This window comes from Drosophila takahashii, chromosome 4 (genome assembly GCF_030179915.1).
Source record: "Drosophila takahashii strain IR98-3 E-12201 chromosome 4, DtakHiC1v2, whole genome shotgun sequence".
NCBI lineage: Eukaryota > Metazoa > Arthropoda > Insecta > Diptera > Drosophilidae > Drosophila > Drosophila takahashii.
Genome location: NC_091682.1, coordinates 2,534,701 through 2,549,163, shown reverse-complemented (window position 1 = coordinate 2,549,163; position 14,463 = coordinate 2,534,701). Strand labels below are relative to the sequence as shown.

General features: G+C 38.2%; 1 protein-coding gene across 2 annotated transcripts in view; it reads right to left on the bottom strand.

Moving 5' to 3' along the window:
* mGluR (metabotropic Glutamate Receptor) overlaps positions 1-14,463 on the bottom strand; it is a 33,209-nt gene that overhangs the window by 8,844 nt on the left and 9,902 nt on the right. For both annotated transcript variants that reach the window (XM_070218105.1, XM_044395347.2), the window contains exons 2-3: positions 11,327-12,096; positions 10,188-10,731 (exon numbers count right to left, since the gene is read on the bottom strand). In XM_070218105.1, the coding sequence (XP_070074206.1) occupies positions 10,188-10,731; positions 11,327-12,014 (1,232 nt within the window). In that variant the 5' untranslated portion in view covers positions 12,015-12,096. The remainder of the gene's footprint in view (positions 1-10,187; positions 10,732-11,326; positions 12,097-14,463) is intronic.

Here is a 14,463-nt window from a genome sequence, read left to right as displayed (position 1 = left end):
TTAAAATGTATTTGGTTTGTTACGTACGCCCTCTCCTTCAATTTATTTGATGGAGAAAGATGCACATAGAAAACAACAACGAATCTTGAGGCAAAGGGAGAGGGGCAATCGACCCGTTGACTCACCGAAACAAGCAAAGGCATGTGCAATTAGATGATCTTTTCGGTCAGATCAACGACCGCGATCGACCTACTGGTAACCCTACACCAGTAGCTGGCAAAGTGCATCAGTCGGGCATTGACACTAGGGGAAATCACCTAAATAACCCAAGCTATCACGGGAGCCAAGTACCCGTTGATTAATGTCCGTCCGTCTGTCTGTCCGCGTGCAAACAGACATACAGACTGACATGGCGAGATTGACTGGTCTAGTGATGCTGATCAAGAATATATACACTTTATGGGGTCGGAAACGTCTCCTTCACTGCGTTGCAAACTTCTTACTGAAATCATTATACTCTTTGCAAGGGTATAACAAGAAAGAACGCTATAGTCGGGTTGGTGTCCCGACTATCTAATACCCGTCACTCGGCTAAGGGGAGTGCGAGGAAGATGGATATAGAAAATTTTTTTAATGCGTTTAACATTTAAATGAATGGTCCGATTTGAAAAATGTCGTCTACATTTCGATAGGTATAAATATACACAACAAAATCATATTATACTTATAACTTATTATACTTCTCGGAAATCTTTAAAGGGGTAGGCCCCAGACACATTTTAAAATCGTTAGTGGGCGATTGTGGGCTTTAGAGGGGGCGTGACGCTCGGCTAAAATAAACTTGCGCTGATTAGGAAGCCCAAGAATATGTGTGGGAAATCCCAACTTTCTAGCTTTTGTAGTTTCCGAGATCTCAGCGTTCATACAGGCGGACAGACAGGCAGACAGATAGACAGACGGACGTGGCTAGATCAACTCGGCCTGTGACCCTGTGACTAACATGATAGCAAAAAGTATACATATTTAGAGGGGTCATCTCATATAATCTTGAAATCCAGTCACCGACTATCTCTCTTCGAGTGCGGACGTCTGTGCCTATCCAATTGTCAGTGCCTTGCTTATCGCGAAATTTCATCACCCGGCTTATCGCCAAAAACGTTTTTGCCTGAACGCGCACGTGTGAATAAAATACCCAATTCTTGTAACAAATTTACTTTCTAACCATGGCTTCCGGGCCACCTAATTTAGGGGATAACCGCTTTTCCAGACCTAGCGCTAGAACCAAAGCCAAAAAAAAAGACAATTTCAAAACCTTCCAATCCAATTTCCCAAACTCTCTGAACCACAGCTTAAAAACCCAAGGTTTTTAGGTGTATCATCCAATAACTCAGAAAAAAACATATCAGATTTTTCCTGTTTTGCAGTCCACAGAGCTTTTAAAAACATCAGTAAAGACATCATATCGATCTCAACTCTCCGTGATGGAAATCTTCTAATGCGATATCGAGTGCAAACTCCACAACTCTCTTAACTTTGTTAAAGGCACCATTTAGGCACCCTGCTTAGATAACATCCCAGAAAGCGAAATTGTTGACGAGCTAAAGTCTCAGAATGTTCACAGCGTTTATAAATTCACAAAATTGATCGACGGCACTCCCAAACCATTTGGCAAAATTTTGACCTCTTACACCCTTCCAAGAAAATTAGACATCTCCTGGCACACAGTTAGATTCCAAACCCTATGAGGTGTAATTCATGTCAGTTATTAGGACGCACATTAAAGAAATGTGGTAACCCAACCGCCTGTGTATCATGCAATCTCGCTTCGCACTTTCCCGTCCCTTACACTTGCATTCCGCTTGCACAAAAAAAACTTCTACAGATAAAAACGACAAGAAAATGCAGCTTCCGAGAAGCTCGCATTATCTTAAAACAACAACAAAGCACGACAACCAACTCCACGCTGACCTACTCGGTCGTCACCAACCCGAAGGCAACAGCGCTGGCGACAAAATTGCCGAGCTCCACGGGACCATGGTGAAACTATACAAGGTGGTCTCGTCGCGTGAGCTGCCCTCTTTTGAGGACGTTATTTGTGCCAGTCTCTATCTAGCTATCTCATTCTATCGCTTAAGGGAGACAGAGAGGTAAACATATTTAACGTCCTCAGCAGAGCTGACGAGACCACCTTGTATAGTTCCACCATGCACGGGACCACCAATACCGAATCACCCACCTGTTCAACAAAAGCTCAAAAATCTCTCTTATCATTTACGCACGCAAACTCTTTGATTGCCAAAGAGAAATTACCAACCACTCTTCCAAAACTGAATTCTCTAACTCAAACAACGAAAGTATTCTACAAAAAAACTTAGCAAGATCTCACGCTCTCAGATCTGAAGTACAAAAATTCATAGAACAAGACGACCATAGCTCCAAACAGACCTCAAGATCAAAACCAAACGAATCTATCTCTTCTAACTCCCCAAACAGCCCTACATATTCTGACGTAACAAAGGACTATCCCGACTTTTAGTCCCGATCCTCTCCTTTTTTACATTCCTACATTTAAATACATAACATTACAATCAAGCAAGAATAAAATCTATAAGTATAACCTTATCATGCCAATTGCTATAATACAAAGGAATATCCATGGTATCACTATGGACGGCAATCCATGTAGTGACGAAGCGCACCAGGAGAGTGTGCGAAGGCGACTACTATATATACACGAAGAAATGAAAATCTGCTGTGATAGTCAGATCGTAATGAGTAATACACCAATCGAAAGGTATTGCAAAAACTTAAAGGATTGCATACCAAGACCTCAAGAAAATCAATTGGTTTGGGAGAGAGAGAGGTGAAAGTGAAAAAGTGAAAATTTCGAATTTTGGAGCTGTTGGGGCCGGTGGGGATAAAATCCCCCTCGCAATGTTTTAGTTGTATTCCTATTGAAAATACCCGTCGAATGAGGGGTCATCCGACGCTCCGTTCAAAAGTTATAGCCAAAATAAGATTTTCTTCTTCTTCCCAAAATGAAAATTTAATTCTGTTTGTCAGTTTGTCCAAAATATGTTTTTTAAGTTCTGAAAATTTAATATGACGTTCATCACATCGATATAAAAAACTTTTGTTCTACCACTTTTGGAAAAACCCGCTAGTTTAGCGGGAAAACAGCTATAAATAGCTAAAATTCGGAAAGCCGTAACTTCTATACTACTAAAGAGACTACAGACTTGTGCTGCATCTCGTTTGAAAGGTATTTTTAAATGCTATAAACGCCTCTATATGAAATTTGTGTAAAGTTAATAGTTAAAAAGATATGAACAAAAGAAAATTTGTTTAAACTTTTTTTTTAACTTTTTTTTTTAATTTTCTCAAAAACGGCTCTAACGATTTTCCTTAGAACTTTAAACTGTATAGCCCTTGAGATTCCTTAAATTTTGGTATATATCATGTTTATGTAAAAAATCGCGTTTAAAAGTTATTCAGAAACGAAAATAGCCACTTTTGCCAGCTCAGAACAACTAACGCTTCCTGAGTGTTTAATTTTGTGCGTGGGTATCCAAACTGTATTTTAGGCTCATAGAACCATTTCAATTGTTTTCAGGAGTTCCAAATAGGAAACTTTTGTTTTACGACTTTTGGAAAAACCCGCTGCTTTAGCGGAAAAAAAGCTAGAAATAGCTAAATTTCGTTAGTTTGTAAGTTCTACACTACTGAAGCTACAGACATGTGCTATACCTCGTTTAAAAGGTATTTTGAAATACTTAAACGCCTTTTTAACTTAATTTGTTTAAATACAATGGTTTACAAATTATGATTGACCAATTTAAATTTAAATGTATATATTAGCTCCTATGAGAGCAAATGTAAACAAACAAAAACTTCTGATATCAAATAAAAACACCTCTTAACGAGGTAAAAAACTAGTGACGATCGCACCTTCAACATACAAAAGTTCTGATATCAACATTTGTGACGAAAAATTATTACACTCGTCATTAAATACACTTTCTAAGATTTTCTCATTCGGCACGCTGCAATAGAAAATGCCTATGAAGGTAAAAAGGCTAAAATAGTATGCTAGGGCGGGCCAAATGAGAAAATTTTAGAAAGTGTATTTAATGACGAGTGTAATAATTTTTCGTCACAAATGTTGATATCAGAACTTTTGTATGTTGAAGGTGCGATCGTCACTAGTTTTTTACCTCGTTAAGAGGTGTTTTTATTTGATTTTAAATAACTAGAACTAACTTAAACACCTTATAAAAGACCATTCACCCGATATAATATTTTTGGAGGAAACCTATCTGCCATACAATTTTACTAATTTCTTTTCCCCTAAAGGATATACTAGTTATTTCCACAATTTCCTGCAAAACACCGTAGCCAAGCAAGGGATCCTCACACGTACCAAAATATAAACTCCAACATTCTATGCTCAGTACTGCAGCTTAGTATTGACCAAACCATAAACATTATAAGCTCCTATATCCCCCCCAATCAAAGCTTTACATTTTCTGACGTATCAAATACCCTGGATAACCTTAATGGGACATCTATACTTCTCGGTGACCTTAACTCGTGGAGTCCTTTGTGGGGCTCCCCGCACACAAACACAAGAGGAAAAAAAATCGAACGAGCTATTCAAGAAAGCAACTTAAAAGTCCTTAACGACGGCTCTACCACGCACCTTTCAACCCATATCACCTTCACTCACATAGATGTCTCCTTGATATCTCCAAAGATACCTCATAGATGTAGCTGGTCTGTATCAGATAACCTTCACGGCAGTGATCACTTCCCGATAACCATTCACATTTCTGCACCAACCCACCCCGATAATACTCTCCCGCTACCCAAATTCAAGACTGACCTAAAAACTGCGAAAAATCAGCTCTTAACTGGACAGCCGGTTGCCTAAATCAGCAAGTCGCTCAAATGACGAAAGCCATTCGAGCAGCTGCAAACTGCAGCATTCCCCAAACAAAACGAGTGATCCATAAAGAAAAAGTGCCATGGTGGAACTCTGAGCTCAAACAGCTCAGGGACCGGAAGAAACTTTTATTCTCCTATCATAAAAGAAATATGTCCGACACAAACCATATAAGTTACAAAAAAGCTAACGCTCTTGAAAAATTCACTTCCTGGATTTCCCCGTTATCCACCCCAAAAAAAGTTTGGTCCGATGGTAAACGTTTAGCTGGCATTGCACCCCCACCTTTCAAATACATCAAATCGGACTCAGGTACTCTATCTGGATCCTTTAACATCGCCGAAGAGTTTGGCCCCGCCTGGTTTAAATACTCTTCCGACAGAAACTTTTCAGCAGAATACCTACTAGAAAAAAGTCTGTATCTATCAGAACCTTATCTCCCAGATTCACTATTAACATTCGCTACTTGCTTAGATTCCAATTTCACCCTTTTGGAATTAGAAACCTCAATAGCAAGCGTAAAAGGAAAAAGTCCTGGGGCCGATAGGGTGTCATACCCTATGCTAAAAAACTTACCACACCTTCTGAAGGCCAAACCTTTGGAAATCTTTAATGTAACGCTACAATCCGGAAAATACCCACATACATGGAGCTTAGCCACCATTATCCCTATTCCAAAGCCTAACAAACCCCCTTCTGATATTAACAGCTACCGTCCTATTTCCCCTTTGTTCTGTCTAGGTAAAACACTTGAAAAATAATTGCCCAGAGACTTCTCTGATTTATTAACCACCACAATCTCATCTCACATAATCAGGTTGATTTTAAAAGAAAACATAGCACTGTGGACGCTTTGCTGCGTCTTCAACACTTCGCGTCGAACGATCTTTCTACCAAAAGTCACGTATCTATCCTGGCGACTGATTTTGAAAGAGCCTTCGATCGCGTGGGGATTCATTCACTTTGTAGATTCGAGCGCGGGGGCATTGATCTAAGGCTTTACAACCTTGTCAAGGCCTTCATGACCAATCGCTCTTTCAGGGTTCGAATAAACAATGTCACCTCGAACTCCCACATCTTGCACAACGGAATTCCTCAGGGTTCTCCACTTTCCGTAGTCTTATTCATGATAGCTTTTGAAGAAATTAACAGCATTTTGTCGTGAAATAAAGATATCCATATATCAGTATATGCAGACGACGCTATCATTTTCACAAATATAAAAAATGTCAACACTGTTAAAAAAAAAATTGTTGCCAATTAAATCGCACCTAAAAAGAATTCAAGCGCCCTACCACTGGGCAGTGCGCCGCGCCATTCATGCATTCTCCACCTCTCCAATACCATGCACATTGGCAGAGTCCGGTCTTCCGAGTTTTCATTCCCGCATAGAACAAACTACGATGATACTCGTCCCAAAGCTATACACCTCATCAAACCGCCTACTCACTAAGGACTTCGCAACCATTTTCAAGCAAAACCCGAATTACAAATGTATATCCACACTTAGACGTTGCGCCAGCTACATCAAAAAGCTCGACCTACCTCTACCCAACCCCATGAAGTCTTTTAAATCGCCAGCATTTTGGGGATCCAAAAAGCCCAACATAAACACTCAAATCTACAAAGGTGCTAAACAAGATACATGTCCTCAAGAATTCCAAAAACGGTTTTTGAGCGTACAATCAGATCTGGGCACAAAACCTGGATTTTCACCGGTGGTTCTTGAGCCAGCGACTCGACCACCTTTGCTGTGGTTGACTGCAACCGAAACATTATTGCAGGAGGAAGGCTTCCGCCCGCCATATTAAAAGCATACCATTTCGCCTCTAAGAACCCTGGACAATTTGTTATTTGCACAGACAGCCTCTCATCTATACCCGCCCTACGCAACGTAAAACACAACGATCCCACAATACAGGAAGTAAGCCACATTCCAAGTTCACATCCAACAAAAATCACCACACTTTGGGTTCCCAGTCACCAAGAAATCAGTGGAAACGAACTAGCCAACAAGGCCGCCCAAGAAATAAGAAACGCACCTTCCTTTCTCTTCACCCCGTTTAATGCCAAGGACATACAAAACCAAATTAGGCTACACCTTGAAGAAAATAAAATCTCCGAATGGGCACTCATTGTGCACAGATATCAAACATTAAACCCAGCTTGTAACAAGTTCAACCCTTCGCCCAATACCGGAAGAAGGTCTTGCGGGACACTCAATCCACTCACCAACATACTGATGGGAACGTCGTGGACAACATGCCAACTCTGCGGTAATGATCTTACCGTGGATCACCTCCTGGACACCTGCAGCAGATTACAGAGCATTAGATTTGCCCTATTTGGCACACAGCGAGTATCAGCCCTATTAAAAACCCCCTCCCAAGAGAATATAATAAACATTAACAAATTTGTCAAACAAGCTAAATTAATCTTATAACACACGTTTCGAGTCGAAGGCCCCGTTAGCTATGAAACTGTTTAGATTTAGTATTGTATACTTGATTTAATTTTGTTAAAATAAAATAATCTTGAAATCCTGTTCCTTTTTGCAGGCAGTGGGGGTAAATAGTTTCTGAGCGTTGAATGGGGTGGGCTTCTGAATAGCGTCAATATCAGGCCTCTTATGCGCTGTGTGATTTCTGTGGCACCCCGATTATAATATTTTTGAACAAAAAAACAAGAGAGAACGCTATAGTCGGGTTGGTGTCCCGGCTATCTAATACCCGTCACTCGCCTAAAGGAAGTGCGAGGGAGATGGATATATAAAGCTTTTTTGATTGCGTATAACTTTTTAATGAATGGTCCGATTTAAAAAATGTCTTCTACATTTTGATAGGTATAAGTATATACAACAAAATTGCATTTTAACTTCTGGGAAATCTTTAAAGGTGTGGGCGCCAGACACAAAAATCTTTAGTGGGCGATTGTGGGCGTTAGAGGGGGCGTGGCACCTTTTTAAAATAAAAATGCGCTGCGTAGGAAGCCCAAGAATATGTGTGGGAAATCTCAACCTTCTAGCTTTTGTAGTTTCCGAGATCTCAGCGTTCATACAGACGGACAGACGGACAGACGGACGGACGGACAGACGGACATGGCTAGATCGACTCGGCTAGTGATCCTGATCAATAATATATATACAATTATACATTACAATTATCTTAATGACTATAATCATAATATTTATTGATGGTTTTTATTTATTTTTCTCAAAAGCAAAAGTAAGATGTGCCACACGGCTTTTGAATAAGATTCTGTGCCAATTTGATTTTAAAGCTACAACCAGGATATTCATAAATATTGAACAAATAATACACATTATATTAAGAATGAAAGTGGGATTCAAACAAATTATAGAGTATAGCCACGGTAAGACGATAAAAATATTTGATCAAATTTATCAAGGGTTGCCATTAACTTACATAGAAAACAATTTTTTTTTTTACATTTTAAAACATAAAATAATTTGATCGTCAGATCATGGCCTAAGACATTTTTAAGTGTTGTTCATAACTAAAAATTCGTGTTGGTAGTATTTATAATACTTTACATTTATTTATTTATTTACATTTCAGTCCCTAAAAAATATTATTATTTTTTTTTGTTTGCTTTGATTTTAACAACGAATGTTGAAAGTGATGGTTGGTCGCACGACTATGACCAGATACTATGTTTTGTTTGTCTGTGTTTTAAAAACTTAACCTAAAAGTGAATCCACACCACGAGGTCCCTTACTTACCCGGCGTGAACTATGCGTGTTTCTTTAAAAACACTGTAGACAATAAAAAACATATTATTTAAACGAAATATTTATTCGCGGACAAAGTATGATCTTAAGTTACAACGAAATGACCAATTATTACACCAGCTTACAAAAAAAATCGATGAAATATACCATAAAGGAAATTTTTGTTTTCCGGTAAGGTACGCCTTTCTGATTAAGAAAAGGGTACTTAAATTTTTTCTTATGAAGCCAATTTTTTTTAAGTGTAAAAAACGTTTTTGACACTTTTTTAATTTGGCTCCATAAAAAAATGTAAGTACCCTTTCCTTAATCAAAAAGACGTTCCTTCAAAAAAAAGGTTTCCTTCATGGTATATTTCATCGATTTTTTGTTGTAAACTGCTGTTATCTTTCTTTGGAATGCTGGTATTTTCAAAAATATGATGCACGGTCACATCAGTATAGTATTTCGTGCAAAAAGTTGAAAATGAAAATAGGCAATGGTGTGCGGTGTTCATTAAATGTATAAATAATACTTCAATACTAACTTATATAATATTCTATTGATTATAATTATACCCGTTACTCGTAGAGTAAAAGGGTATACTAGATTCGTGCAAAAGTATGTAACAGCTAAAAGGAAGCGTTTCCGACCCCATAAAGTATATATATTCTTGATCAGGATCGCTAGCCGAGTCGATCTAGCCATGTCCGTCTGTCCGTCTGTCTGTCCGTCTGTCTGTCTGTCTGTCTGTCTGTCCGTATGAACGCTGAGATCTCGGAAACTATAAAAGCTAGAAGATTGGCATTTTGCACGCAGATTCTAGGAGCTCCTACGCAGCGCAAGTTTGTTTCAAAAAGGTGCCACGCCCCCTCTAACGCCCACAAGCCCCCTCTAACGCCCACAGTTTTGAAGCTATTATGAAAATAGTAACTGATATGTATTCGCTTCGTCAATACCTATCGATTGGCCAAGTAAAAAATTGCCACGCCCACTCTAACGCCCACAAACCCAATAAACGCCTTAACCTGGCCAGCGCCTACATTTCCGCCTTTCATGCCCAATAGTACCAATATCTGGCGGTAGATGAAGCAACACAATATACACTAGCGCCATCTAGGAAATGGCATTGGAAAAAATCTGCCTTTTTTTCTGTGGTCACTCTAATTCACATTATGTTAATGCAAATTTTAAATTATTTGAAATGCGGCGCGCATTTTGTCTCTTTTTCTCGTATACGTTTTTCACAAGTGCATTCACCTGCGCTAGAAAGAGACGGAAGATGTGCTAGGCAGAATTGAAAGTTCTAGAAAGCGTCTTCTAGAAAGAGATCCCTGGGTAAAAATCGAGCGGCGAAAAACATATAAGAAGGCATATTTCTATTAAGTTGTTTAGCTGAGTAATGGGTATCTAATAGTCGAGGCACTCGACTATAGCGTTCTCTCTTGTTTTACTATTAGACTAATTGGATAACAAGTTCGATTAAACTCTGACTTTCGGAACAGGGGTAGCCCACTTGGGTGATTTTGACTCTATTGTTAATGCAAATTTTAATGATTAAGTTACTCGAAAACTTACCCAACTTTCTCAGATAAACGAAAATTTTCTTCGCATGTTGTTTTAGACTTGGTTCCAATTTTTATGTCAGTAGAATCAACCATGGTTGGTGCGTTAAACTGCTCTGAAACGGGTTCGAGAACACAATTAAACGTGTCCTCCCAGTATTCAGCAAACCAGGGATTCCTTTGATTTGTCTCTGGCGTCAGCTGCATCATATAGCGATCAAAATCTTCGATTATCTCTGACTGCAGTTCTACAGTTATCGCGCCCTCGGCAATATCCTCCAGACCCTCGAGTAGTTTTTGCTGCTTGCCCCAACCGTCACTTGCTATCCAATGAAACGGTTGTGACAAATTGGCTCGCTTAGCTGCCTGAAGAATTCGCCGCGCATCCTCGGCTCTTGTAAAAAGTACAACTCCGCGAGCGTTGGGTTTCTTTTGAAGTTTGTTAATTATTGAGTCAAAAACTTTGTCGTCTGCGGCACTTGGCACTTTCTCGGCTACCGCTATGCATACATGTCGTTCGGTGGCTTCCTTGTGAAAGGCTTCAATCCCATATTCACCTGGGAATTTATTAAAATAGGGATAACGGTTATTTGATATGGTATGGTATAATTTTATACATAAACAAGAAAGAACGCTATAGTCGGGTTGGTGTCCCGACTATCTAATACCCGTCACTCGGCTAAAGGGAGTGCGAGGGAGATGGATATATAACATTTTTTTGATTGCGCATAACTTTTTAATGAATGATCCATTTGAAAAATGTCTTCTACATTTTAATAAGTGTGGGCGCCAGACACATTTTAAAATCGTTAGTGGCGATTGTGGGCGTTAGAGGGGGCGTGGCGCTCGGATGAAATAAACTTGCGTTGCGTATGCAGCCCAAGAGTATGTGTGGGAAATGTCAACCTTGTAGCTTTTGTAGTTTCCAAGATCTCAGCGTTCCTACAGACAGACAGACGGACATGGCTATATCGACTCGGCTATCAAGAATATATATACTTTATAGGGTCGGAAACGCACGAATACAATTTACCCTTTTACTCTACGAGTAACGGGTATAAAAATCAAAAAAGAACAAAACGGTTTTCTGAAGCAAAATAATAGTTAAACAACATTAATACCTACTCCCATTTCACACCCCAAAAAACTCACCGTATGATCCTTCCGAATGTATGGTCGACACATAGGACCAGTTAAAATTCTTCAGTATATCTACAAGGGCCACGGATTGAAAAGTGTCCGGTGGTACTGTTCTAGCAAACAAGTCAAAGCGTGATTTGTCTGATAGCGTTTTGGCAGTTGACGCCGGTGATATTTGGGGAATATGAAAGAGACGCAGCAAATTGGCCACTTGCAGAGACACTGAACTATAGGATCCACCGATGACTCCAAAAACCGGTCCCGAAGAAGCGTTTTTTCTAATTTGGGGGCTTGACGCATCTGAACATTCGAACACTGAAGTGTCCAAGTTGTTAAGGGATGCTCTTACGAACTGAAGTGACTGGTTCAGGGCATATGTGTCTCTTGAACAGGTGTCAAGTATATGGACACCTATCGTTATACCAGGAAGAATATTGGAGTCGTTGTTTACCCGATCTATAGCGTAAAGCATTGCTTCTAGGCGTTGTACTCCTCTGTTATATACTTTTGGTCCGCATGGAGCACCCTCACCCTTTTCATGGACGGGAAATAACCCACCAAGTATTATGTCGCCGGGCAGAGACACAGACACTGTATCCTGAGTATGTGCATAACTGGGGCTTTTTAAGTTGGTTCCAGGACTCCAGGTCAGCACCATTAAGACGACTAGAATTGTTGTTGTATCTCTTTTAAGTTCCATCTTTACACAGACACTTCCAGTTTTTTATTTAAATTTTTTAAAACCATAAAACCTAATGCCAGCACATTTTTTAAAGTGAGGCCTAAAATTAGAACATATAGAAACCGATTAGAATTTGTATAATAATATATATATTCTTACAAAGTATTACACTAAACCAAAAATATTAAATATTCATACTTTAACATCCAATCTAACATTAATTCTAAGTTTTATACTTTTTTAGTGTATTGGAACATACCTACAACATTTTTATACCCTTGCAGAGGCAGTGAAGGAGACGTTTCCGACCCCATAAAGTATATATATTCTTGGTCAGCACCACTAGACGAGTCGATCTAGCCATGTCCGTCCGTCTGTTTCTACGCAAACTAGTCTCTCAGTTTTTGAGCTATCGGGATGAAACTTTCCCAAAAGTCTTATTTCTATTGCAGGTAGTATATAAGTCGGAACCGACCGGATAGGACAACTATATCTTATAGCTCCCATAGGAAGGAAACGTTAAAAAAATTCTATCTTCGGTGTTTTTTAAAATATAAAAAATCTATATCAATATTTGTCTTGATTAAAAAACGGTCAGTAGCAAATTCCACCCAGAACGGATTGACCTAAAAATCTAGAAAAATCACAGTAATTACTAAAATAATTAGGAGCCGCGTAAGGGGTACTTTTTATAACAAAAAACTACCCCAAAGTGCCCCAAAATTCGATTTGTTTTTTTTTTAATTCTTTCTTTTGCCATTTCTCTGTTATAAATGTTGTTAAAATGGTTTAAAAATGTGATGTTCATAATCTTATGGCATACCCGCAAATAACTGCATTTAAATTTCTTGGAGATTCAGCATCCTTAACCAAGTCCCCAATATTTTTAAATTTGGCTAACCTGACGTGACGTCACACGTCCCCATATGTTTGTATGTATGTTCTGCTGGCGCATGTATGTATGTACATATGTATGTCCTGCTGTCGCAATTTAAGTGTGACCGCGCAAGGGGAAAATGAAAATACCACAGCCAAAACAAATCGATTATATCGCAAATCTTTTCTTTTGCGCCTTTTTCTTAAGTTAACGTTCAATTTCAAAATATCGGTAGACCTTACAGAAATCCCATTAAGCTGAATTTTACAGTCGAAATTTTCCTTAAAATTGCTTCGGTTTTTTTAAATGCAAAAGACCGATCAGCAAACTATTTATTAGTTTTCAAATGTTGAGTTATCGACAATCTTTGGATTTGTAAAAAACAAAAACAAACAATGATTTGCTCTGCTATGTACACACACACGCACAAAATAAATATATAAAAAAATGCGTATTTTACACTCACAGCCATTAGATACATATGTATATGCGTGTGTACGTTTGTGTGTGTGCATTGCAGCTGACTAAGGAATTGAGATTCGCTCAAATTCAAATTCAAGATAATACTGATATCCTTTTGCTAAAAGAATATTTCATTTACATTTCCACAACATACTTACATAAGACATTTTGTAACCGATTTTTGTGAACAAAAATTCAAATCGCATTGATAATATTAAAAGAACATTAAATATTCAAACCAATTGATTCTCTTGCTCTTTATTACACGTGCTCATATTGTTTAAACAAATTCAAATGTTTAAACAATTTGATTCACGGCTTCCCCGCCCACCTGCCTTCCCTATTATTAATATAATTCTAATCAAGGTGAAAAATTAATGTGAAAACAAAAATACTGAAACAAAATATCAATGATAAAATGCAGTAATTTGGAATTGCCTTTCTTGATGTCTTTTCTTAAATTAGTCAAATACATAAAGCAAAACATTGCTCCGCATATTTGTTTCCCTTATAATAGTTGTCTACTGTGGATACCTTCCAAAAACCCCCCGGTAGCAAATTCGCCAAGAGTATTTGGTTTGTAATAGTTTAAATAAATAGTTTAAAAATTGCATCTTTAAAAAACAAAAAATAGAAAATAGAAAATGTAGAACGAGGTAGCAAGGCCAATATCAACAGGATTTGTTTTTAGGGACCGATGAAATAAAAATAAGCCTAAAATTATCCTATCTCTGGCATTCATTTTTTTAAAATAAGAATTGGAGACATTAATTTTTTTTTTAACTGTCGAACGATAAACATCTTATCACATTTTAAAGCGGTTGTAACATTTCAAGGCGAACTTAAATTAAAAATATTCCCTCAAATTTTTTAAATCTTAATCAAAATTATTATATTGGTTGTTGGCAATTTTAGCAATTTTTTTTAAGAATACAAGTTTTTTTCCAGAGTTAAACGCTAATCGATTTGGAATTGAATTACAAACTTAACGCGGCGTGATAATCCATATTTTGGCAGTTTTTTGCTTTGTTTTCGATAAAGTACTGCTTTGAAATTCATATTTTTGCACTCTTAATTCATACAAAAAAATGCATAAATTTATCTGGGTAAGAGCGGTACAGCAATAGT